Source organism: Hyposmocoma kahamanoa, unplaced genomic scaffold (genome assembly GCF_003589595.1).
Source record: "Hyposmocoma kahamanoa isolate Upper Pololo Valley unplaced genomic scaffold, ASM358959v1 120, whole genome shotgun sequence".
Lineage (NCBI taxonomy): Eukaryota > Metazoa > Arthropoda > Insecta > Lepidoptera > Cosmopterigidae > Hyposmocoma > Hyposmocoma kahamanoa.
In genome coordinates, this window is record NW_020653415.1 from 2,878,377 (window position 1) to 2,906,305 (window position 27,929).

At 35.1% G+C, this 27,929-nt stretch overlaps 2 protein-coding genes across 4 annotated transcripts in view; one reads left to right on the forward strand and one right to left on the reverse strand.

Moving 5' to 3' along the window:
* Positions 1 to 1,192: 1,192 nt before the first annotated feature.
* Positions 1,193 to 15,491, reverse strand: LOC113240172 (histone deacetylase 3). Of its 3 annotated transcripts, none has more exons than XM_026477411.1 (7): positions 15,248 to 15,491; positions 12,382 to 12,570; positions 11,188 to 11,462; positions 9,036 to 9,223; positions 7,553 to 7,693; positions 3,105 to 3,214; positions 1,193 to 2,749 (listed from the first exon to the last, which is right to left on the reverse strand). In XM_026477411.1, the coding sequence occupies exons 1-7, from the start codon at positions 15,486 to 15,488 to the stop codon at positions 2,589 to 2,591; spliced, it is 1,305 nt and encodes a 434-aa protein (XP_026333196.1). In that variant the 5' UTR covers positions 15,489 to 15,491; the 3' UTR covers positions 1,193 to 2,588. The 3 variants fall into 3 exon arrangements, with proteins under 3 accessions (XP_026333196.1, XP_026333195.1, XP_026333194.1); XM_026477410.1 differs by having other exon boundaries at positions 3,105 to 3,223; positions 15,248 to 15,489; XM_026477409.1 differs by having other exon boundaries at positions 3,105 to 3,235; positions 15,248 to 15,489.
* Positions 15,492 to 17,334: 1,843 nt separating this feature from the next.
* LOC113240173 (protein D2-like) overlaps positions 17,335 to 27,929 on the forward strand; it is a 31,394-nt gene continuing 20,799 nt past the window's right edge. The window contains exon 1 of the mRNA XM_026477414.1: positions 17,335 to 17,445. The gene's annotated coding sequence lies outside the window, so the exon portion shown is untranslated. The remainder of the gene's footprint in view (positions 17,446 to 27,929) is intronic.

A 27,929-nucleotide genomic window follows, 5' to 3' on the forward strand; every position in this document is an offset into this window, starting at 1 on the left:
CCTCAGTTAGCGTGTGCGAGCTAGGTTTCTATGCGTTATTATTCTAAGTATACATATATATTTAAATATAATATATATATTTTATCTCAATGACGCTTAAATATGCAAGACCGAAATGAAAGACAGGTACCTATAAAGATACAAATATAATTTATTCCATTCCTGCATTAAACACTGCGTATAGTTTGTTTCAATCCATTATACAGAAAAAGTAAACAAATAGGTCACTGTCCTGACCACATCATATTTTAGGTGCACTACTATTATCAACGATATCATCTAGTACGCTAGTATCTATATACTATATACTAGCGTTCTAGATGCGGCGTCCCACTCACATGCTGTTTTACACTGATGTGCGGTGAAGAAATCACTTGAATATCATAGGTTAATAAGGAAGCGTTTTGACTACACAATTACAGAGTAGGGATAATATAAATAAAATAGTTACTACGGGTTACCTACCATATATAAATTTAAAAAATACTAAGCTGCATGGTCTAAAGATCGTTACATTTCCCCAAGGAAAAGTACCTACTTAATTTCAACAACTCGACTGTATGTATTTTTTTACTTCATTTGGTTTTTTTTCAGTAATATAATAATTATTAATATATTTTATAAATGGTAAGCGGAAGGCCCCTGGGTCAAAGCAAAAGTGCAATAGCGACTTTGCCAGGGGCTTTACGTTAATTCCCCAACTATGGATAAATATCATTGGTAAACACTCAATAATATATGCCTGCCTGGCTCATTCCCAATAGGTATACGTCGCGTCACGTTCACGTCTGTGCACGGTACTACGGCACTGATATTCTTTGATAAAATTCAACACTAAAACAAAGACTATCACCATTGACAGTGTTTTGTTTGGAACGTGTAATTGCTGTGAATATTCTTGTCTATAGATTGAAGTGGTTGACTATTATCTTACATGACCTATAAAAATAAATTTTGAATTCCCAAAATCTTAATTTTAAATCCTCCTTCAAATTCTTATACTATAGGTTACCTACTTGTTCGATTATGATTGAAATATTCGATTTAATAATTGATTACAAAAACTGTAATTGAATGAAATAAATGTTTTTTTTTTTCGTTCAGTACTATTTGCAACCATAACCATAGACTATCCATACTTTATATTTGAAAAATAGTCTCACTTTTGATAGTACAGACCTTTACCTTTCTGCAAGAAAAAAAAACAAGGACCAATTTCTGATTTTTCAAATAAGATTCCAAATTGGTATTCAAATGAAATGATATTTTAAAAAAAACTGGTGAGATCTCGTCGAAATCTTCAAAATATACGTAGAAGTGTTACTTCTTCCATTTATTGAGTGATTGCTTTAGAATTTTATCCAAACTTGTTTACTTTTACTGTATAATGTTAATGGAGTGAGAGACTATATAACAAACAGCTCGACCCCTAGCAACTGCACATTTTGACCACCATAACAGAATTGTCCAAAACCATGTCACATTCCTGTTCCATCACAAAAGTATGAACGTAACACAAAGACGAATTAAACGTTGCGTAACACATCTAAGTTAGGTCAGTAAAAAAAACAAAAGTAATTTCAACTTTATAGAATACTACAGATAGTGCTGGCCTTCACATTTTTGCAACAGAACTCATGGATGCAACAGACATACTCTAGTACTAGGTCTACAGATATTATACAGAATTAGAAGGGCTGATTTTATTATTGCATTAGATATGGCTGGTAAGAACGATACAGACGAGTCTCTATAAAGGCATGTATAGTTACCAAATGTTCCTAATATTTAACAGCTACCTTACTTCTAAGGATGTAGCGATGAGCTGCAGTTTCACATTGCAACTACAGGGCAATATGACTGCATAGCTGTAGGTAGATGATGCTATTATTATATACTCCTCGACACAATTACAGGCACATTGATTTTTTATTCTCAAAAGGCTCACATTGATGAAAGTTTTCTGTGGTTTTACAAATCAAATTTTCAACAAAGACTTATGGAAATTTAACTTAAGGTTTAATGTACCAGTTTCCAAATTGCATAATAGTTTTTAGTCAATTAAAAATTTTTCCAGCTCAGAGAATTTAATACTGAAAATGCAAGCTGGGTTAAATTTATTTGTCCGGGAGTGTATAATGTGCAATAGCATACAGCTCGGAGTTTGCTATTCGCTGGCTACATTCTCACTATATCGCAGTAGATGTAGTCGAAATGCAGCTTGTCTGACAACACTCTTACACTAAAAACTTAACACATGTTCACAGCATTTGTACACTTAATAAATCACACACAAGTCCTTTAGTATGCTTCTTATACCTTCGTTGTTGAATGGGCAATGACCGGATCAAGTTTATTATCCATATTCTATTAAAATCAGACTTTAATATTATCTGTTGATTTGATGGGTCTATCCACAACACCTTTACATAAACCAACCTCACCAGGTTTATTATTATTTAACACTATAAAAACATTCACAATTCTCTTGTCCACTGAATTCACTCACAAAAATCCTTGAGTATAGGAAATTTTTTCCTATACCTCCGTTGTCAAATGGCCAACGGGTCAACCTCACCGTTCGTATGCTATATCTCCATTTTCTCAGGCACGGGTTCCTTATCATTGTCCTTTTCGTCATCGTAGAACTCGTTCTTTGGTTCCACCATCTTGTCAGCTTCCTCTTGGCTGATACGAACATCTGGGTCCGGTTCATCTTTGATACGGTACTCTTCGGGGAAGAAGTCGCCTGGGAAAGTTAATGGTTTAATATAGATAGTAGCATTACAAATAAAAAAATACAAATTTCGACTTACTGAGAATTTAATAAATTGAATAGTCGATTGTTCGACCACTTAGTCTAGTCTAGACTGTTCGCACAAAGGTGTTTTGATTTTGTATAGCAAACTCATAGTATATACTTAGAAAACTTAGAAAAATAGAACTAATAAAATATTGAACTGGTTTTGCTCAGGGCTTCGGGAAGTCTCGTTATTGTTAAAAACGTTGTACACACGACATCCCAGTGTCAAAGTCCATGGACGACCTGTGACTTTAATATTTTCAAAACATGCAAGAAAAAGCAATAAATCATCCTTAATTACCTGGTATATGTGTCATCTGAACAGCAGGTGAATGTTGGCACATCTTCAGGTTGTCGTACACGTACTTTGTGATGGCTTCGAGGTACTGTTTGCTGTTCGCGTTGTTCGTACTATCCGGCCTGAAAACAGGCCTTATGTAGCCACAATGTTGTTAATAAAATAAAAAAATATAATTTACACAGTAATTACACCAACCACATGTATTTCAAATTAAGATCCAACAAACACAAAGAAAACTTCCTTCGACTGTCGGGTCATGACATTTAGTTTTCTTTGAATTAAGCTAGGTTTAGATACACTTATTTAAAAACTGTCTAAAAGAGTAATGGCAATCTCTCTTTCCGACTCGAGCTAGTATTTATTTTATGATAATAAAAGATTGTAACCCACTGTTTTCTATTAATTCTGAAGAATAATGAGGGTTAAATTCATAATTGTTATAGTGGATTCGAACCAGCGACTGTTGTCTCAACGTGGCTACCGCTCTGCCAACTGGGCTAGGGATGGAGCCCATAGATTTATAATTTCTCTATGTGTTCTCTTTTCATGAAAGTATTTTCACTCAGCTGGTACAGAGTTGAGCAAGCGTCCGGCGGTTTGTTAATGCCGTTCCCTAATTCGTTCTAATTCTAATAAGAAGTTCGTTTATTAATTAAATTGGATAAAAACCCATTAATGCCAGAAATCGTGGGCTAAAGCTATTTACAACTAAATATTTGATGCGAATCAAGTTATGTTCTTTAATGATATTATTACAATCGATTTAATTTAAATCGATTGAATCGATTCGCTTGAAAATGGCATTGAAATAAATTAGCCGAAGCCGAAAGCATCCTTAGTAGGGAGAATCCACAGGATTGCAAGGCGGGTATGCCTCTTTTTCTTCTAAAAAATATTTTTAACATCGAAATTTGTAATAAACACCTATGGAAGTATACCAAATTAGTTAAACCGGTTTGAGTAAAAACCCGGGTGGGTTGATTAGGTTTTAAGTACTGCCCATCTCTAACCTGGTACCCTTACAGCTACCAGAATCCCAATTCTGCTAATTTTCTTGAAACATTGTAATTCCATTAAGACTCCACTGAGATTGTGCAATACAATTATGATAATATTTGTTATTCTGCTAAAATATAGTTGCAATGGCAGTGAGTCTCTGAGAGAATGACCAGTGTTGCCAGACTTTTACTACATTAATTCGCCAATTTACGGATGCAAAGTAACCGATATTCGCCCAAGCCATAAAATCCCTGATAATCAAGGAAAGCAATTTTGCTCGCTGCAGGGAATTGGGGAATATGAATTCTCTTAATCCTCCAATTCCCCACACGTAGAAATACTCAAACCTCCAAATTAGTTTTGAAACTCCATTCCCAACAAAATCCTCAATCAAATTTGTAATTCCCCATACTTGATAGCCTAAAATCGCCTTTGCCTATATCAAAAATAGCCTAAATATCGCCGAGTCGCCGACCACTTTTTTAATCGCCACGCGACCCTTCGAAGTACAGTGACATTCATTCGTTCAATCACTAACAATTAGTGTTGTCCATGTTGCCTTACTAAAACTACCATTGAAATTACTATGCATATCTTAATTCTTAACTCGTTTAATTAGCAATTTAGTCTTGTAAATTAAATATATATACAATATTAATCTTCTTCCTAGGGTTCCTCTCCTATCGGAAGTTGGACAACATTATGGCAATCCTGACTTTAGAGGCTCAAATAGCGAGGTGGTACTGCAGCCGAACCATTCCCTCAAATTTTTTAATACTTCGTTGTCCAGCAATTTTGCCTTGAACGATGAGCTGGAGTGATTTGTATTTATTATTCCTCATGACGTAGCCAAAGTACGACATCTTCCTGCACTGAATGGAGTTCATAAGCTCCAGTTTCTTTTTCAGTTTATTGAGTACTTCTGCATTTGTAACCCGGTCACGCCACGAGATCTGCATCCACTAACTGAACGCGGCTAAGTGACAAATGGTCAAATATCCGTTCTATATAGGAAAAGACAGATTACAAAATTCTCTTTTAAAACAGTTAAAATTAGTTAACCTGTTCGACTCATCGGAACTTACTCTAAGAATGCACAGCTGAAATATCATTAATTTCAATATACTAAAACTGAGTTATGGTTTTTTTAGGATAGTTAGCGGACGGCAGAGATTCTCAAAGTACAGCGGTAAATCCACATCTCAAAAGCCTCCAGCTTCCTTGTATTATGTGTGAGATTCCAAGTTTCGACGCCATATAGTAGGGCTGCGAAGACGTAACAGCGTACAATGCGCAATCTAATATTAATACACTACGCCATCTACTTACTGTCAACTCGTCATTGAAGAGCAGAATACCAAACAATTACAATGGCATTTGAACAGTAGCTCAATGGCTAGCCAATGACCCACTACTACTAAATTTAGCAGAACACCACTATCGACACACAACTGCGATGATTTAAAATTAGCAGATTTTTTTAGGGCCCAGAAGACTTACAGAGATGTAAGAATAAGTTAAATTACTCCACTAGTTATAATACGTGTTTGCCTAGACGCGAACAGATGACTAATAAAACAGATGTCTCTGCTAAAGCGAGTGAGTGACAGTGGCAATGGCATCCTTAAGATGTTTGCCCATAGTTTTGACTATACAATTTTAAAGTTTTGGGTAAAGATCGCTGCAACGGCAAATTAAGTACTGATTTGTGCATTTTCCTAATTTTCAAATTTTAATTTTAGCTGTTTTATATTTTAATTATCTACCATTATTCAAATAACATGGTTTCAAGGTTTTCTTTTGTAATTAACCATTATCTTATGGGCTGAAATAAATGACTTTATTATTATTACAATAATACAAAGATCGAACACTTAGAAAAACTCCTTCGAGATTCGAACCAGCGTCTTCAGCATACCGGGCCGTGCCTAAAGGCTGAGTGATGAAAAGCTTTCATGGATTTCTCACAAATGGCGCTACGGCAAAAAAGTCGTCAAAAGCCAAAAACGAAACAAAGATCTGCAACAAGGGCATTTAAAAATTCGTACGGTCTAGTAGACTTTATCCCACTTTGTGACTTTTCAACCAACATATTTTCTGACTTCACAATCAACATTTTGTTCTGTTATCGACGCGGAATCGGTTTAAGGCGATAATATATAGCTTAACATTATCGCCTTAAGCTTATTGATTGACTTATCAAGTTATCTCATTACGCCGATTGGCCGTCGAAGCCACCGTTCACTAGATCGGGAGTATGAAAGATTAAAGGAATCACCACACTTATCAACGGCATCACATCGGCTCGTACCACCGATGCGAAACGCACGACGCTTTTTTAGCCCTTATTCACTTCCGTGTGTGAAGCTTTTTCTGACTTTATCTTTGTATCTTTATCTACCCACATTGGTATAATCCCATGACGACTGTCTCCGTGGCCGCGATTAGCATGCTGGACTGCCACGCACAGGTTCCGGGCCGGGAGAAATATTTGTATGGCCTACATTTATTCATCTCGTGATTTTGGGTTAATTTGTGGTTGTCTATGTGTGTGTCCATGGCACCCGCGATCACAGGGTTTTCCTAGTGCGGGGCAATGAGTGTATGCGCGTTATTATAATTGTAGTATGTTTAAAAAGTTAATTTCGGACTTACTTCGAATTTGTATATAGTTATTTTCTTTTCAATTGTTATTTTTATTCAATACTTATACAGGGTGAGAGGTTAAACGAGATAAATATTTAAAGAGGCAAACGAATAGTCTAATCCGAATATGAAAAAAAACGACTACCTATAGGAAATGAAACTATTTTTCCGGATTTAAATCGCGTATATAAACTAAACTTGGCGATTTCGACATACGATACTTTACGTAGGAGGGGTCGATTTGTTTTTTCAAACAAACCAACGATTCGGGCCCTTTATAGGTCCCATGGTCACGGTGGACGTAATTCTTTTTTCTTTTTGTAAGAAACGATAGATTTGGTTTGAATTGTACATAACTTTTTTGTAATATAATTTTTTCTTTAGTCATTTATTACTGAAATGCATCACCACTTCTGAAAATTTTGTACTAGTTGGTGGTAAACGGTGTTGGTGACGGAATCATCACATATTTACTGTAAAAAAAGTTATACATTTTAATTGCATCGATTGTTTTTTGACCCTAACAAATTTTAAAAAATAAAAAATAATGAATCGCAAAAATTTTTCTCTCAGTTTCTTTGATATTTGTATCAATTCAAACAAACAGTGGACTACTTTCACAAAAAATATACAAATAAATATTGCAATGAATAGCAAATTTACTTGTAATTTTGTATCATACAATTTATCTAGAAATTACAATATGTTTTTCTTCTGGTTCTTTATCCGCTTGCCATAGGAACAGTATCATACAACCTACTAATGTACCACAAAACTAAAACAATCATCTATTTTTCATCTACCTGTTAATGTCCGGATGAAGTTGGAAGTCAGGCGCGAAGAATTCCAAGTACTCTGTGTAGGGCAACTCGTTGGATATATTTTCCTCAACTAGAAGCGATGTCTCGTATGTCCAGCACCGAGCCACGTTACGGAGCGTGTACCTGCAAGTGAGATTAGTTTAAAACAAAACATAATATGATAAGAGCTGACTCTATATAGTATTAGATGGGAATAGTGTTGGGTAATTGTCTGAAAAATTAGTGGAAATTTTTCCGGAAAAATGTCCGAAAAATTGGAAAAATTAGAAAAATATCATCTCGCAGGCTCAAATCTACGTTTAAAAATATCGTTTAGCGTGAATTATATAATAAACTTGCTAAAGCTAAAAGACACGTAAACGAGAAATAAAATGATTTCACAAGAGTGGAAAAAATCCTTTTTATTGACTACATCGTTTTCGTTCAGTAACTTCAACTTTTGACAGGTGTCAACGTCAAACGTGGAAAAATATTGGAAAAATATCCGGAAAAACATTTCTGTTTCTGAAAGATACGACTTTTCAAAATGGAAATTTTTCTATAACCCAACACCAGATAGCCTTAAATATACCTGGCTTTGGTACATTAGAAGTGCAACGATTGGAGATCCTTAGTCTCTGCCTACTCCATTTGTGGAAAGTCGTGATGGTACAATTATGCTAATCAAGGCACTTACGGAAAACTGTAATTTAAACAAGCATAAAAATTTGGCGATGACTCGACAGAAACATCTGTGCAAATCGACTCCTCTGTTGTAATTCTGCTCTTGCCTGCTCTCAGAACTATTGCCACAAAATCATATTATAACAAAACGTCATTCGAGAGATTGTACTAAAATAATTTGAGCTATTTTAAATATTAAGCTCACAAATTTCACCTTTTCACCAGCCTTTAAAAAAGTTAATTTTTTAAAGTCAACAGATATTTCGGTATGATTTTAATTGCTTATGTGACCTTGGATGTGCTTTGTTTTGATAGTTAACGTATTTTTTATTTTATAATACCAAGTGATGGGTCGTGCGCCTGGTGATAAGCGACACGCCTGTCCTTCCATAACAGTTGTAGTGCCGCTCAAAGTTTTAAATCGCAAAGATCTTAGAGGCAATGCCACTGCTTCCGTCATCATCACCTTGAGACATAGTAGACAGGTCCCAAGTGATAGTAATTTCACCTGCACCCTTCTTACCCCTCCAAACAGGAACGCGTCATGCTCACATTACAGCTTGGCGGCAGAAATAGGTAAGGTGGCAGTACTTCCCTGGACGCACTCTTTCACAAGGAGTTCTACCACTACTAAACGAGTACTCTATACATACTTGCATGAAAGTTATTTGCAAACAGAAATACGTATATACATACACTGCACGCCCTTTTCCACCAGAGGCCATAGCCCCCCCCACATGCTATGATCAAGACGCACATCTTTCAGAAATACGCCATCAAATAAAGTTTATTTCATTCTTACCCCCCACCACCAACAACCAGTGTCGGCACATTCAAATTCTTGACGAACTTGACGCACTCCCCGTGTCCCCTCGTGGATAGCGAGAAGCATCCAAGCCTGTCTCCAGCCAGAGAATCTGCCCCACATTGTAGTACTATCGCCGTCGGTCGATAAAATTCCATCACATTTGATATTACCGGTTTAAATACCTGTAATGTTGAAAAAACTAAATAAGTATACATATATCGTTTACTTGAAAACATAAGCTGTTTTTTAAGGAAGGATTTGGCGAGAAAACCAAGTCCTCTAGGCAACACGTGATGAGAGTCATTTAGCAACGATTGGTACATTTAACTACAACATCAGAAAATAAAAGATATAACAATATCAAACAGAACAGCAACAGTGCGTGGAAGGACGTCTCGGTATAATGATTTGTTACTGGCAACATACAGGATTTTTTAACAACTGAGATTTTTCATCCCTATTTGTCACCACCTAGCAACATATGGGTTTTTTATCCCATTTGATATTATTTCGTAACATATTCCATTTATCGCCAGTGGTGACGACTGGGAACAAGGGGCTGTAAAGGTACCTGGTTGAGTGAATAAAGACTTTCATAGATTTCTCACACGTGGTGCTACGGGAAAAAAGCTGTTAAAAATAAAAACAAAGATTTGTAACAAATGCATAGAAAAATTCGTAAGGTCTGTTGACTCGATTTCTAGATCAATTGCTAGAGCGGTTTCCCAAGTTTGCAAAAACAGACGCAGGTTCGAGGCTTGTCAGATCGTTTTGTTCTTTGTGTTAAATCTTTGTATTATTAATTACTAATTATAATATTAATTTTAGCAGCAGTGGAGCTCCTTGTGAAAGAGTTCGCCCAGGGAAGTATTGCTACCTTACCTATTTCTGCCGCCAAGCAGTAATGTCAGCATTACTGTGTTCCGGTTTTGAAGGATAAAGGTACTGGTGAAATTACAGGCACACGAGACTTATCAACCTACGTCTCAGGGTGAAGGGCGCAGTGGCAGAGCCCCTCAAATATATGCGATTTAAAGCTCTGAGTGGCACTGCAACTGTTATAGCTTACCATCAGGCGCACTACTCGCTCGTCCCGTCACTTAATATTATTAAAAAAATACAATCTAATTTAATTACAACACCGTCATGATAACCCAATGTAAGAGCAAGTGTAATTGAAGTACAATGGCTAATAAGAGAGAATGAGTAAGTCCGTAAACCCAGTTTACGTAGTCAATACGCTAAATTATTTACTTCCTGTCCAGTTCCCTTTATGTGCCAACAGTTAGGACATTAGGCTAAAGTTTGGAATTATGATTCATTCATAGACAATTAGAACACTATCTAAACAGATAGACTTTTGTAAGGAGACTCTGCTGTTTGGTTGAGTGCTAGCTGCAAGATATTCCGTGAATTAGTGTGTTTTTTGACTAATTCATTTCTTTATTTTATATCCCCTGTTGACTTCTTTTTTGTGTGTATATAAGTAGTTTATTCAACAGCTCTGCAGCTCTAAAGTCTAATAAGAAAGTATTTTTTTATATCACACTGAATAGCAGAGTCTACAGAAGCCCTTAAAATTACTAAACTCGGAAAACTCGATACTGGCAAAATCTAAAGGGTAGTGCCATTAAGCAAAAAGAATAAGACTTTTGCAAAATATTATACATTTGCCAACAGCACATGGCACAACATACAACAATAAAACATATAGTAAATAAGCATATGGAAATGCAAATATTGAATTTGATACTCATTCTATAAATACAAAGCTAAAGAATGTGTGTCAAAAGGCTATATTATTATTAGATTAGAAAAAAGGAGTATATATGTATAATAAGAGGTAATATTTTAATAATATGTAGTGATGGGACACACAAGTCGTGCACCTGATGGTGCGCTACACGCCTGTCCATAACAGTTGCAGTGCCACTCAGTATTTTAAATCGCAAAGATCTGAGGGGCACTGCCACTGCGCCCGACACCCTGCGAAAGTTAACAAGTCTCATGTGTCTGTAATTTCACCAGCACCCTTACTCCTCAAAACCGGAACGCAGTAATGCTAACAGTGGCAGTACTTGCCTGGGTGAACTCTTTCACAAGAAGCTCTACTGCTACTAATTAGTATTTAATAAATCATACAAACCTGTACATAACTTTGATCATCAATGCCTTCTTTCAATGGGACATTAACAGAATAATACCGTCCGCTCTCGGCCCCAATTTCATACATATCTCCCGTACCAGGGAAGAAATAATTCCCATACTTGTGAAAACTGACTGTCATCACGCGATCTGTTAAGTAGAATGCTTCTTGGACGCCATCACCATGGTGCACATCTATATCTATGTATAGAACTCTTGGGTGATATTTCAGAAGCTCCAAGATTGCTATTACAATGTCGTTTACGTAGCAAAAACCTGAAAACATAAAGCAATAGTGTCGTAAGTCAAAATACGTGAAATTCAAAATTATACAATTACTGAACTTAAAATTTGATTGACACGTCAATAAAACCGTCATTAGAATATTGTAAGAAACAATGAAAAGATATCTACTCGTCATTTTTTTATATTTCTTATCTACTTAACTCAAAATGAGATAAACTTTATGTGAGCTAGTTCTGGACAAAACAGTCTTTACTCAAAAATATAAAAAGATTTTTTTTTTTTTTTACGTATACTTGGAAAGTACGAAATTGTTCAGATGTCTGTAATAAACTTTTTTTATACCTAAATTTTAATAATCTTTCACGGGAAGTGAATAGGTAATTAATTTTTCGTTGATTCTGAAAAAATACACTTTTTGAGTTAATACACTATATATTAACAGTGCGATATATTGTACAAAAGTGATGACAGTCGAATTAATCTCTTTTTTTTAATTTAAATTTCGCCAACATGCAGTCAAACCCATGGTCACGGTTGACAGTCAACCATGACCATGGGACCTGTAAAGGGCCCGAAGGCTTGTTTGGAAAAAACAAATATACGCGATTTAAATCCGGAAAAATAATTTCATTTCCTAAATATTACTATTATTGCCTTAATGGCGGCCACTAGGCTTAGGCGAGTGTCAGTTTCAGTTGCAGTGACAGTTAATGTTGAGTGGCAGTTAATGTTGATCAACAGTTCCAAAGAGTGCGTCATCTCGAAATTAAAGGACTTACTATGTCCCTGTAAATGTCAGACTGTCTTTTGGATTAGACAGGTCCCTTGCCATTGCCCTCCAGCATCACCAAGTCTTTTGTCCACCTCACTTACACTTGACTACATGCTAAATACTGACCTGTATTTAGTAACATAGAACTTTACATTTATGATAATTTATTCAACAAACCTGAAGGTTCAAACTTCTTAGCATGATGTAAGCCCCCGGACCAGTTAATAGCTATATCACATGCATTATTGTTGAGTTTCATCGCACCCTCCAGTGATGCTCCAGTGTACATTGAACAGAAGTCAAAGAGCCCTTCGAAGACTGGACAATCATCACCTATGTTGTAGTGGAGAAGGTCTTTAGAATAGCCTGAAATTTAAAAAAAAAACATAATTTAGGTAAAGGCAAGAGAAAAATCTGTGAGTGATCATGGCCTACAACCCAAATTGTCTCCTGAGAAGAGACCTTAAATTAACCACTACAACAATAAATTATTTCAAGAGATTCTGTCTGAACCTTTATCAAAATTTAAAAAAATGTTGTGTAACATGCTACATTATTGCCAGTTGACCTTCTATTTTTTAATAATTATAATTTAAAAAATCATTTTTACTGTCAATTGTGTAACAATTAGAATAAGGTACAATAGGACTGGCACATTCTCTTAATTAAGAGTCAAGAAAAAAATAAATCTTAACTTATCTAAAACAATTTTTTTAAAAAGAAGAGATTATTGAAGAGATTATTGAAGAGATTATTTATAAGTATTAAGTACTGATTGAGTGAGTAAGATAGCATGAAGTTTATATACATAGCTTAATTCAGAATTTCAAGTTCCATGTACTGATATTAATAATTCACTATTTATAAACATTGTATGTAACAGCCATTAGTATTAGAATGGCATTGACAATAATCGTTATGATTGTGTAAGACTATTCAAATAACGTCATCAGTTTATGCTAACAATATGGGTTAAAAAGACCAACATACAATACAAATGTTGTAACCTACTTATAGTATGAATTATTCATGGTTATTTACTATTTTAGGAAATGAAACTATTTTTCCGGATTTAAATCGCATATATTTGATTTTTCAAACAAACCAATGTTTCAGGCCCTTTAAAGGTCCCATGGTCACGGTTCAACTGTGAAAACCTAAAAAATCAATATTTACTATTTTCTAAAGTCAAAGCTTTCGAGCTATCTAAGCTATTATTAATATAAGAATTGTTTCAACTCATAATTCATCTACAGTGGCAATACAATGTTGCTACACTTTGAACAATATGTTATGGGATAATATTATTTGATCCTCAAAAATATAATTGATCTATGGAAAATGTGGACGTTTTTTTAAATAATCAATATTTTTTTTATGTTTGACATATATATTCATTTTTCCGTCTATATTAGTTGATCCACAGATAAAATAAAAATGAACTGCATTCAAGGTAACACTATCATTATGTTTAAGCATACTAAGTTAACATTTGATAGTTATGAATAATATTTAATTATTAGACACAATATCCTACGTTATAAATAATATTTAATAGACCTATATTTTGATATAGGTCAAATCTTGGTGGTGTTCTCCATTCAGTAGGTTATGTTAGGGTAGTATATGAAAAAGCAGACAAAGCATATCTGCTTGCATTCCCGAACATGGTTTCAGGTCAAATTATATTATAATGAATACAATATTAGTATACAAATATTGTATATTAAATAAAAAAGTATTTTAATAAAACGAATTACAAAAAATAGGTATCTAAATTTAATGTTTAATGCTCATTGTATACTAATATAGATAAAAATATATTATAAGGAATGTTTTTTTTTTTTCATAAATTTAATACATTTTTGTTATTTGGTTAAGTTAGTTATGCTTTTGCAAATTTAAAATGATCATTTAAATACATGCCATATCGGTACCAGAAGTATCAATTAACGTAAGGGACATCTTGTAAAAAATGAGTTACATATGTCATTGCATTCGGAAGTTCTCGCTCAATCAATTGGTATTATCAAAATTTAGGAATGCCCAGTGGTTTAAAGTATAGCATTAGTAATCCCTTACATTAACAAACATTTTAAAAAGATGTTTAGTTGTGCCTTACATTACTAATATCAATTTTATGTGAAAACCGTCAAGCATAGTGTAAGCAGGAAGAGAAATAGAAAATTATCCACTTAAATAACATATATTTATAAATATTGTTTTGCTGTTTGGTCTTACATTCTCAACTGAGTACTCCCGTAGTCCAACTTACCAACACCGGTTAATGTCCTATTAGAGCTTAGCGAAAATTTTTTTTTGTTTCGTTTTTTTTCTTTCAACTGTGACAGTGGCAAAATCATCAGTTCTCATATTGATGGAGCCATAAAAATAAAAAGTGAAGTGATACGTAATTCTATTGTAAAGAATTTACAATTACAATAGAATTATGTATAATTTTCATGCTATATTTTAAACCACTGGGCATTCCTAAATCTTTGGTTTATAAGAAGAGGAAATTCTAAAAAACTTTACTCTAGACACAATCGAAATTGAAGCAGACAGTAAAAAGTTATGGACAGATTTAAAAAAATAAAATCTTTTTTTGCTCTCCTGAGAAACCATGGTTTGTCCCTTATATTAATTGATACTTCTGGTACTTGGTGTAACGGGCTGGTGTCCGCAACTCGACGTCAAGGCACCTATTTTGCTTCTGGTATTGAGATGTTATCTATGGCCATGTTGAGGTCTTCCCTCATGCACATTTGAATAGGAGCGGTCCAGCAAGTGCTACATGCACTGTATTAGAGCACTACAGTCACATTGGGTTAAACTAACATCTCTTAGACCCCTTAACATATATTTGCAGCGAGCTATCTAAATGCAAAATAAATTCAGCGACTTCCACACAAGTGACAATGAAATTTGTTGTGCCCATATCTTCAAGGTTCCATTGTTATGCTCATACTTTATCTATCAAGGTTACCTAAACGCGTATAATATTATCAATCGAAGTCGCATATTAAGGGTACAGTTTACTTACTCTGTATATTCTGAGGAGTGACATTCTGTAGAAACTCTATGTAGTCCTCACTGTGGAATCTGCACATATCATGAGCGCTGGCCCTGTAGGGTTTGTATATTTGCATCTTTTTGTGCAGCCCATAGTTCAACACTAAACTGTGGGTCACAGACAGCCTGTGAGGTTTCATCGGATGACCCGGACCATAATGAAAGTTTCCAACATCAGCATTGTAGAAATAAGCAACTCGGTGAGTAGTCATAGCGGCTAAACAAACACAAATTCCTTCAAAATATAAATAACACCAAGAACTAAAGCAATTACTATAAGACGTTTGGTTAGTTGGATATCACCAAGCATGTTTTAAGCCATTTTTACGACCGTAAATGTCACGAAATTACTTTAATATGAGAACTATTTTATTAATTGAGCACATAAGAACATTTTATTTGTCGAGAACTTGAGATGAGAACAACACCACAGACAGAAACAACACCAACGTCACAATCAGTGTTGCCAGTGCCCTTGAGTCGAAAAATGAAAATTACATTTTGTTACCCAAAAAGTAACATTTTACAAAAGTTCGTTTATTTAATTAATAATAATTCTAACTGTGAAAGATTATACAATAATATACATTTATATCCTCAAAATGAAAAACTAATACGCTGAAGAAAAATCAAGCTATTACTAATGATTAATTAATTTAATCCCCCTATCTGTGACTGAGTGTCGTATTCCAGAAATCTACACAATGATCCAGGTTGGGACTTGAATATGATTTCAAGCACTGGAAATACGACCCTAATGGCAAGGACTTCAGTATGATTTCTAGTGCTTTAAATCATACTCAAGTCCTAACTAGAGCTTTGAGTAGAGTTTTGGAATACGACCCTTACATTATCCTCTAATCTGGTTGGATTCGCCCTAAATAGTTTATTTGCTACGATGAATATATAGTAAACTATTAAATTTCAAAACTCCAACGAAGACAAAGGAAGAAAAAAGAAGAAAAATTGGGGTCAATGTATCTAAATGTAAGAAAGGTGTGCGTTTTTAGGCTATAGGTACATACTATTTCTTGGCGAACATGTAAGGCATTATGGATTTGCACCTTTTGCAATTATTATTATTTTTGGTGTAAATTATAGATGGCAAACTCGGTCATGGTGCTTCTTAAGAATGTGGATCTTAATGACCTTCGCCATACTGCGTTGCAGTAAATGGTATCTGTTCCTTTCGCCAACGCTACATAGCACTACTCGATGGTTGAGAAATTATATTATTTTGTCTAGAGTTGTGACTAAACATTCATTCAACTGGAATTATGGTGGTCATGTTAGTAAATACGTTCTCAATAAATAGCTGAAATGTCATTAAATATCGACTAACTTATAATGGTATTTATTGCGCTCTTGCTGTCTTACACTTTCATCTACGAATGGACGCCGGACGGTGCCCTTAGTAAAACAAAACGTGCTTAGGCTGGTTTCACAGCTGCGCGTACGGCCCGTACGGATCGTCCGCATGTGGGCCATCCGCATGGGTAGTATCCGCAGTGCTCAATCGAGTATTTAATTTAGTGCGTATATTCACGGGAGACAGTTGCCTACAATGAAGCATGAACGCACGGGTGACTTGTGCGGAGTTCACGCGGAAAGTATTCTGTACGAAGCGATCTGCGTTTGAATTAACGAAACGGAAGACGTTATTGACATGATGACAATACTTATTGTATGGTTAGATTCCTTGTATCTACTTACATACCATCTTTCTAATGCCTTTACAAAATTTCCTTTTTTTCTTAAAGTTTCCCCATTTTAAGGACAAAGTCAAAATCCTTATCAGTGGCCGAAACTCTAACTGCGACAAGCCAAAAAAAGCAAAAAAAAATTATTTGTAAGTCAATGGTATTTTTGTATAATTTTTTTTTTCACAACAATAATGTCTGTGTTCGGAGTTACATTTTTTACACGAATTAATTTTTAGTTGATAATTACGTTGTGCGTTTCTTGATTATTTGTTACCATTAACCTGATGTCTCTGAAGCCAATGCTTTAAAAATAAATATCTGTGGTCAGCTTCATGTCTAGTCTAGTGTCTACTCCCTTTGTCTATGATTACCGGCATAGTGTGTTGTGAATTTTGTAGGAATTCCATAAAATCCATTCATATTTTGCTTTTTTTACCTCCAAAACCAGATATTTTCAGTTAATTTGGTAAGTAATTTACCAAGATTACGTTATAATTTGCAATATTGTTAATAATCTTTATAAATTTATTTGTTAAACTAATATTTAAGTACGGTTATGGCCAATTAACATATCTATTTACATTCTTCTACTTTTTCGACTATTACGTAATGGTAATTCTTATCACGCCGGTAAGAATACCTATGATACGAGTACTACTACTATACGTAAAAAAGGACACGAAACCATAGTAATTGTGTGACGGAAGATAGTTTGAAAAAGTTGAGGGTAATGTTTATTTTTCATGTGTGGTTAGTTGGTAGTAATTAAATTACGAAAGCAATTTCCGGTTTAAGTAACTGAAGGCGGCTTCCCACGGCTCGTGATATCACGAGCGAGTTCGCGCCATAGGTCTATACATGTGAGCCCTCGCCGGCACAGGCGGAAGAGTGCTCTCAACAGGGCGCGTTGGCGCGAGCTCGCGTGGCGTGCTCCGTGCAACCACGGGCCGTGGGAAGCCAGCATAAGACTTAGCAGTATTTGAGTTCTCTTTAAAAATCTTCTGCTTTAAAAAAGTTCTGCTTGACGCCAATATAAAAACGAAGATTTTAATGTAATTTTTATTTAAGTACATGGAGATTATAATTGAATATGACAAAATGATTAATATATAAAATAAAATTAGCTTAGGATATAACACAAAATAAAACAATAATATTCAAAATGCTATCAAAATTACATATGGTTAGTTGAGGAGATTGCGATGTTATAATTCTGGGGCAGCTGACTAAAGCACATAGGTAAAAACCTACATCATTCATTTAAATTAATACATCTACCCGCTGAAGCACACAAGTCAAATTAATTTATTCATTAATTTACCTTAAATTCTATTAGGGTCTTTTTCAAATTGATCATCCTCTTCACAACATTATAAACGACACAAAAAATATAATTACTTATATATTAAAAAAATAAATGCATAGGAAATGAAACTGTTTTTCCAGATTTAAATCGTGTATATTTGTTTTTTCAAATGAAACGACGTTTCTGGTACTGTAGGACCTGTAAAAGGCCCGAAATGTTGTTTCGCTTAAAAAAACAAATATACGCGATTTAAATCTGGAAAAATAGTGTCATTTCTTATGTGGAACAATCGCGAAAATCTAGGAACTTCATAAATATAAATGCACTTTTTTAACATAAGTGTTTTAGTCCGCTGATCCTACATTTAATGTATAAATGCACACCAAACCCTGTTTGACATACATACAATAACTATAAACCTATGAGTCAAGCCATGATAAAAGAACTTGTTTGGAGAAAATCGCATTAATTATGCCTTGAGCGATAATTGAAACTTTCTTAAATCAAAATTACACTCTTGAGTCTGTTGGCTCATGTTTTTTTTAATGAACCCAACAAAATGATGATGTGATATTTAAATATATTGTGTTAAAAACACAATATATTTCTATTATATATTATATATGTATTCTGAGTAATGGACTCTTAAAATTACTAAGATTTTAAGTGCTCCTGTCATATTAACCTAATATATAGATGCGATTAGATGTTTATTAAAGCCAACAATGCCAATATAATAAATATTTAGTGTACAAAGTCGAGCTTATATTGTAAAGCGATTTCATCCAACTTTGAACAATTGAGAGCATAGCTAGTTCCTATTGTTTATAGTGGACAGTTTGTAAAGGTTGGCAATAAAAAAATAAAATTTACTGCTTCATACTTAATAATCTACAGATAAATTACTATTATTTTAAATTATGGTACGCTAATACATAGGGGCGCACTATGAGTTTCCGGAACTGGCCACTTACATAATACAATATTTAAAAAGTAATTACAACATTTGAAAATGGAACTCTTTGGCTGTAGAATACAGTTTGTTTCATCTGACTGTCACTTGTTTTTACATAGTGGCGTCATTTTAGAAATTAGTTGTCTACATCACCATGGATTTAAATCGTGAAAATTTTCGTAGTATGATTTTCTACGACTTTAAGTGTAACTTAACAGCTCAGCGGAGCTTCCCTCGGCTTCAAACTGCTTTTGGTGATGAAGCACCATGCAAGACGATTATTTATGGCTGGTTTGCAGAATTCAAACGCGGTAGTGTGAATCTCAGTGACGAATTTCATGATGATCGCCCGTCCACTGCTGTGAACAATAAAAACTTCGATGCCACAGACATATATCTAGATAGACGCCGCAAGTATAGCAATTTGTATGAAAACCAAGCGTGCCTCATTTTTTGTACCCACTTAGACGTCGCAAGAACTATTTAGTGATGGAATTAAATCTATTGATTGAACGGAATACGCCTAAACACGCGTATTACATTCAATTAATCGATTCTAAATATAGTAAATTTTGTTCACTCGGTTGCATATTCATTTCCTCGAAATTCATACAAAACCAAAATAACAAATAATTGTTTTTAAAATAAATTATGCATCTTTTGATTACAAAATCACTTGCCCGTGGAAGGAAACGTCCGTGTTTACCAGTTTACCCACAGTTATGGTGCTTTTGCAGTTTGTAATGGCACAATTATCCATTTTTTCGCATTTTGACTAGTGTTTATTTACGATAACGGTAGAGCGCGTTCTGAAGTGTAGCAGCGGCAAGTAAGTGAATTTCACTTACTTTGGGCACGCGAAGTACGTACACTTGCGGCGTCTATCTAGATATGTCTGTGTTCGATGCTGTGCGCCATATGATCAAAACAGACAGGCATGTGACATACCATGAGATTCGGGCATCTTTAGGCATAGGCATGAGTCAAATACAATCAATAACTACACAAACATTTGGGTGTGAAAAAGCTGTGCTCTCGGTGGATCCCACACAATTTGACTTGAGGCTCAAAAAACGGATCGCTTCACTTGGTGCAATGCCATGTTTACCAGATTCAACGAAGGAGCGTCAAATTTGGTGTGGGACATAGTAACAAGTGACAAAACATGGATTTACAGTTACGATCCCAAAACAAAGCAGCAATCGAGCGTATGGATCTTTCGAGATGAGTGGAAACCAACCAGTGGCGCGCGTGCAAAGTGTCTCTAAGCGGATGATTGCTTCCTTTTTAACCGACTTGAAAAAGGAGGAGGTTCTCAATTCGACTGTTTTTTTTTGTATGTATGTTACGCAATAACTCCGGTATTTGTGAACCGATTTTCATGATTCTTTTTTGTTGGAAAGGGGATGCCTAGTCCTGCCTGGTCCCATTTAACTTTGAAGAAAATCATCCACATCTAAGGGCGGCTATTCACACATGAAGATTCATTTTTATAAATAGCGCCTAAATTTTATTATAAGAAGCAATTAATGGTTGATTTTGCTATTCTCCAATTCAAGGCGTTTTTCTCTGTCAATATCTTTGAATAGTGAGAACCGATTTTTATTATCTCCTGTGTCAAGTCCCGTATAGTAGCGAACTAGGGGATTAATCCGGATTTGCGCACTTTCCGGTAACCGATTTCAATAAAACTTGGTAATGATATGTAATTCCATGTACTTTTGAGGTCGGTTTTTTATTTCATAAAACTGGACACGTGGCTAATGTTGCTTTGGAGAATCGTTATACCGTGAATTGTGATTGGTACACGACCATTTGTTTGCCGGAAGTTATTGACAAACTCCGTAAAAATAACTGTAAACGCCGTATCATCTTGCACCAGGATAATGTCAGTACTCACACGGCCAGACAGACAAATGAATTTTTGAAGGTGAACAACGTTGACATTATGAGCCATCCCGCGCACAGTCCCGACCTGGCACCTTGTGACTTTTATTTATTTCCAAAAATTAAGAACCAGTAAAGCGGTCAACGATTTTCATCACCTAAATAGGCTGTCGAAAAGTATGAAAAATATGTTTCAGAGATTGTCACGGAGGAGTGGCATAAATGTTTTCAAAATTGGTTCATTCGTATGAAAAAGTGCATTAACGCTAACGGAGAATATTTTGAGAAACAATAAATTCATTTCTGACCATTTATAGTTTTTTGTTTTTATTTAAATTCAAAATAATCTTTATTTCATAGGTAAGCATTATTACACTTGAAATCGTCACAATGGTTAAACTCTACCGCTCATTCGTAAGGCAGATTCTCCTGAGAAGAATGAGCAAGAAACTCTAGGGGTTGCTCTTTGTAAATAACATTTGTACGCATTCAACATTTACAATATATGTATTTTTGTTTTTTAAACATCGGAGATCGCCACTACCTCCGTGAGCTAAACGGGTTATTACCACGGATTTTTGTCATCCAAGTACGCAGAAATTGTGTAATAACCCATACAACTTCTGCGTATTCATTCCGGAAACTTATAGTGCGCCCCACGTACATAGATTTTGGCTTAGTAAATAGAATAGTTGTATAAAATAAAATTTTACTTCGCAGATTTTATACAATTTTAAAATAAATTATAACTTTAGTACAATGACAGCAGATATCATTTCATATTTTCATCATATTTTCTCAGTATGTGTATGACACTATGACATTTTGTTATTTAACTTTAAATATAGGTATTTTGGTGACTTTGAATTTTTCTTCCTGTCATTTTGATGTTGGTACATTTCTACCTTGAAAGGTCAATTAAAGGTTAATCACATTGATTGTATTTACTTTACCACTACCTGAGAGAAATCGATGAGTTTTTCTTCACTCAGTCAGGTATCTTTACTGCTACCAGCGGCAGATTAGAGATGTCTCTTTAATAAAATTGCAATATTATTAAGATTATTGAATATCACAATTTGTTACTTTTTTTAACCAAACACAAGGATCTGCATTAGGCACAGAAAAATTCGTACGGTCTGCCGTTTCCTTCCATAGCTTAGTTGGGAGAGCGTCAGTCACTAGTCACAAACTAGTGAAGTAATTTTACAAAAAATAATTGAATACTTATAATGAAAGTAAAACATCGTGATGTTCAGTAATCTGAATACCTAGAGTAGTACTTTGTATTTGAAACGTGTCCAAAAAGCTTTTTATGTCTTTCTAAAAATTTTAATTCATACGACAGGAGACTTGCGCATTCTAAAATTACGCCCCTTTCGAAGCGCAGAGAACTTTAGATAGGGTTTTCCTTTATAAGAGTATAAAGATTAGCAATAAGGTTCACTGTACATAACTGCTTGATAATTTCAACTTAAAGATTCCCGCCAGATTTCCGTGATGTCACATAAGGCTTTTTTACCCACCTCATCGTAGAACAGTAGTAGGTACTGGGTTCCAATTCCCTCCGTAGTCTAATTTATACATAATGAGTGCTCCAAACATAAGGATATTTTCGTTAACTCAGTGCTGGTTTCAAAAACAAAATTCTTAATTTTCTTGGTTCGGACATATAGCATTGTTTATTATTTTAGTGTCTGAATCGTGTTGTGTACTCTACTTAAAAAAAAAATCTTCCTAAGTCTACACTGTTTAAACATTTTTTTTGCATAAGGTGCTCACCTATAATTAGGTACTCAATGAGTCCAAGTTTTTGAAATTTATTAATACCTACATGAAATATTGTAGAACTGTCGGTGGGCCTAATGAATAAATAAATAAATATTTCCATTTTGTCTGGTCTTGTTCGTGGTGTCTGCTCCCGTTCTCAGTCCGACAGCCGTCCGAAACAATTACTGTGAAATACATTGACTTACAAATAAATGGACGACGGGTCTAATACAAAAATCACGAAAAAAATGTCCCAAGTCAACTTATTTAAACCTAGTGACATGTAAAGGAATATGAAAAAGCTAAAACGTTAGATTTAAATTGTAATGTCATTGCAGTACTGTTTAATTTTGCTTGCTTCGCTGTCAGTCGAACAAACGAAGACTACAGCGTGAATGACGCTCTGTGTACGATTTTAACGCCCTATAAGTTCGGACACTTTTTAGCGCGGACCCGACGTACATATAATTGTAAGTCAATGGTCAAATAAGTAATACTCGACCACATCAAAACACAATGTCAAGTATGAAGCTTCATTTGTATCATTCGCGAAAGCGATGTATAGTGGCTATCTGCAATGTAGTGCCGTATGTCTCTTGTCGTCCGCACTTCATTCATAGTAGAAATGTAAGAAACCAAGACAGGTTCGTGTATAATAGTACTAGCAAGTTAAGTTATTACCAGAAACAATGCGGGGCTATGTGTGTAAAGATATATAGCGCATTAAAGACTTATTTTCATACAAATTTCAACAAATCTGACTACTTAAGAGGGAGCATGCCAAAAAAGTTTTGACGTTGGCTCCGCCCAAATTTGTGAAACAAATATATGCCTGAAGTTCGCGTGACATGCGACAGGAGATGTTGAATTTTGCGCATTAAAAGTACCAATTTCGTTTTAGCGGAATAACTCTAAAACTAAAAGGATTAAAAAAAATCCGTTGTGACAGTTCTCGATCATGCATAAATATAATTATCTAATTTTTGTCCTAATAACCTGTAGCATTTCGAGGATGAATCGAAAAAATGTGAAAATTAGAGGTCATTTCGTGATTTTTATCTATCGAGGAAACTTTATTGTTTTATGTTTCTGATTAGTGTCTATGCTTGAATATATCGTGTAGTTACTCATACAATATTTTATTTTTAACTTTAAAGTGGATATACCCCTCTAAAATCAAATCGAAGATTAGGAATTTTTCCTCTGCTCCCTCTTAATTAAAATTAATTTAATTTGTTTTGACCAAAGAGAATTACTTATTTGACAGTATTTGTTACGGACAGATGTCGGATGAAGAACGGCAGTACCTGTTGTTAGCACCCAATATACATTCATACAGTCCGCTTTAAAAACGAACACTACTATTGAACTTGATAAAGCTGTAACAAATATTTTAGAATCGGCTTTCTTCTCACTACAACCATGACAATAACAGTTTCCTATATTAATGTTACAATTCTCTACACTTCAGAGGAAATTCACGCTCAAGTATAAACATCATCACATCTATGACAAATTTGAAATGTAGCTACCCCAATGACGCATTTGAACTGGCTAATTACACAGTTATGCGTGGCTATCGAATGTCTGCGAATTTTTGTAACGAAGTTGTAAGACGGACTAAAATAACATTTTTAGGGTTGCCAGTTTTCATCAAATTTTAAATAGTTATATAGTCGTTGTTGATAATTTTATCGATAGATTGTAAAAGAAGATAAAATTTTGCCACAAATGGCTGAATTGTGAATGTTACGATGTTCTAATGATTACTAATTGCGTTATTGCCTTCTCTATTCTAATTTTGACTTTTGGCCTACTAGTATCGAGATGGTTTTATATTCACATACATTTTAACAAGAATAGTCGGATTTCATTATCTACAATGAAAATCTTTCAAATATGTCTCCTCGTTGTATTTTTCATAAACATAGCTCTAAGTACAATGTACGTATGTATGAACTTAAAAAAATTAATAATTCAAATGAACTTGTGCACAGTAATTGGATGTATAACGAGTTGCGGAGGATTCAAATGAAAAAGTTCGGCTATTTATTCCATAAGCGTGATCAACATTCAGTCGATAGAATATTAAATTTATCGACTGCAATCACTAGCTGCTCGCAAGCAAGCAATACTTTTGCGCAATGAACTGCCACTTTTCTCCGTCTTTAAAAAAAACAGACTATACATATAATAAACTCAGTATTGGTTGCATTTATGGAACTGTTAGGGACAGGCGTGTAGCCTACCATCACGCGCACGAGTTGTTTGTACCGTTATTTGATATTATATAAAATTAAATAATTTGAAGATAATAATTCACCTTTAAGGGTGGCCAGCAGATTAAGCTCCGCTGCATACGCAGTCCGCAGAATACGTGAACTTACCGATGTTAGTACAGCTAGACTAGTTTACTTTAGTTACTTCCATAGTATAATGTCCTACGGGATTTTCATGTGGGGTAAAGCGGCAGATATTCAAACCATATTTGTAATGCAAAAACGAGCGATTCGTTCTGTGTACCGTCTAGGCTCTCGGGTTTATCTTTTAAGGAGACTGGTATCATGACTGTGGCACCACAGTACATTTACTCAAATATTTTATATCCCCGTAAAAATATACATAATTGCAATAAGAAAGAAAATATCCTTACCTTAGAGCTAAGTCCAAACTCATGGTACCACGATTTCGTTTAACCAAGTTAAACGACTCTTTTATGGTGAACTGCTTACGTTTTTACAATACGATTCCGACGGTATATTAAGATTATCATTTTCTAAGTTTAAAAACTACTTTAAAAATATTTTGATTGAAAAGTCATATTACAAAATTGAAGACTAGTATAAATGTTTGTTTGAAAAAACAAATATACGCGATTTAAATCCGAAAAAATAGTTTCAATTTCCTAACTCTTTTAAACTTCAAACTGCCATATCTTGAAAGTGACTGGATGTACATTGGATCCTTTTTGTTTAACGACGTCCAATTAGTAGAAGGAGCTTATAAACTATGTATAAGTAGATTATAGTAGACCTCCAGTGATCAGTGATTTATTTATTTAATTGCATGCATAGCATAAAGAAATGTATCTCGTGCAAATGTGGACTCTATTAGGGTGTTGCAATCTAATAATAATAATAATAATAACGCACACACTCAACATATCCCCGCACTAGGGGAACCCTGAGTCGCGGGTGCCGTGGACACACACATAGACAACCACAAATTACACCCAAACTCACGAGAGAAATAAATGTAGGCCATACAAATATTTCTCCCGGCCCGGGAATCGAACCCGGGGACCTCTGCGTGGCCGTCCGGTATGGTAACCGTCCGGCCACGGAGGCAGTTTGAATTGAATCTGGGTGTTGCTAAGCAATAATATTTTAATTATTAATATAAAGATCGAACTTACACTTACAAAAAAAATCCTTCGATCCGGCCGGATTCGAACCGACGCGACGTCTTCTAGCAAACCGCGTTAGACGCTATGCCAACTAAGCCACGGAACGAACCAGCGGACCTCACCTCTTTCATCTTTGTATTTGGTTTTTTGAACGACTTTTTTTTCTGTTAGATCTTTGTAATAATAATTTATAACAATCTAGTGGAGTAATTTCACAAAAATAATTGACTATCATGGTGGTCAAACATCGTGATATTCAGTAATATAAAAAAGAGCAATAACATGGCAGACAACTTGAGCATAGTTTTGCGAAAATGGCACCTAAAGAGATTTCCGTTGTTTTTGGTAGTTTCCTCTAAAATCTACTTAGCATACTACTGATTCCACTGTTGGCTGTCTGCCTCTTGGTATGGTTTCCATAGTCCTCGGTTTGCGGCGATTCTGTTCCAGGTCGACCCTGCCATCTGTTTAATTTCGTCCGGCCTTCTCTCAGGTGGTCTGCCCACACTTCGTCTTTCCAAACGGAACAGAACAGAACCCCTGGGCGTCATCTGTCGTCGTCTCTGCGACATATCCATTGTCCAGCCACTTCTGTTTGTGTTTGGCAACCCGTACGCCCACATGCCTTTGGTGCATTACTTATACCTGGCGACCTTGTATCTATACCGCGAGTTACAAATACAATATTTTTGGTTACATTTAATATAGACAGAGGATGCGACTTTAATCCTAAATGGGAAAATATCGCAGCGTAAGAGAATCGTCGCTGAGTTCCTGAGTATGTATAAGATATGAACATAACACAGTCGACAAGAATCTAGTAATGTCTTCATTGAACCGAGCACAATGGTGTTGACACTAACCCACTGAGCTCGCGCAATTACTCGTACCTTCTACTCTACATTTGAGTGGAAAAGTGTTACGAAAAATTTTGGATTTTTGCGATTGAACATTGATTCAATATTATATTGAATTCACAAAAATTAATAATGAAGTAAGACATTCAAAGTCTTGACTGTAGACCTACTACTGTATGAGAGAGCCCTGTTGGTATTCTTCTAAAGGTTTATCATTTCTTGACGTATAAGGAACTGTTTACAAAATTTTAAAAGTGGTCACCAAGTCTAAACACATTAGGGTCAGCAACAAAGTATTGAGTATTGAAGAGAGTGATAAAAAGTTGACGATGGAGGAAATCAGCATTCTGTATTTATTGTAAAAAAGTTTTTTTTTATTCAAATGTAAGTGTGCATTTGACCTCTATCTAATTTGGTGGAAAGTGACGATGATGTCGACGATAGAGCGTGCACACCTAAATAATGCCTATTCATTTTCGCCTTGAAAAGGCCCAAGTTATAGCGTTCAGGGAACAAGTATGCAGGCAGGGAATTCCACTCCATAGCCGTTCGCCATATAAATGTGGAAGCGTAACGCTTCGTGTGAATCTTTGGAATATCCACAACATAGGTGTGAAACCCAAGCCTACGTCTATTCCACCGGTAATCGAAAGGGGAAGGCGGAATTAAATCGTGGAATTCCATCGCACACTCTCCGCGATATATCCTGTAGAATAAGCAGGCAACTTTATGGCGTTGTTAAAGGCTCTGCAGCTTCGGCTCTACTAAT

Excerpts from the sequence above, each read along its gene's own strand:
- LOC113240172 (XM_026477409.1), bottom strand. The coding sequence starts at position 15,488 with ATGACTACTCACCGAGTTGCTTATTTCTACAATGCTGATGTTGGAAAC. Across the intron at positions 11,463-12,381 it reads TAAGAAGTTTGAACCTTCAG|GTTTTTGCTACGTAAACGAC; the intron begins GTTTGTTGAATA and ends TTATGTTTTCAG. Across the intron at positions 2,750-3,104 it reads TCAGATGACACATATACCAG|GCGACTTCTTCCCCGAAGAG; the intron begins GTAATTAAGGAT and ends TAACTTTCCCAG.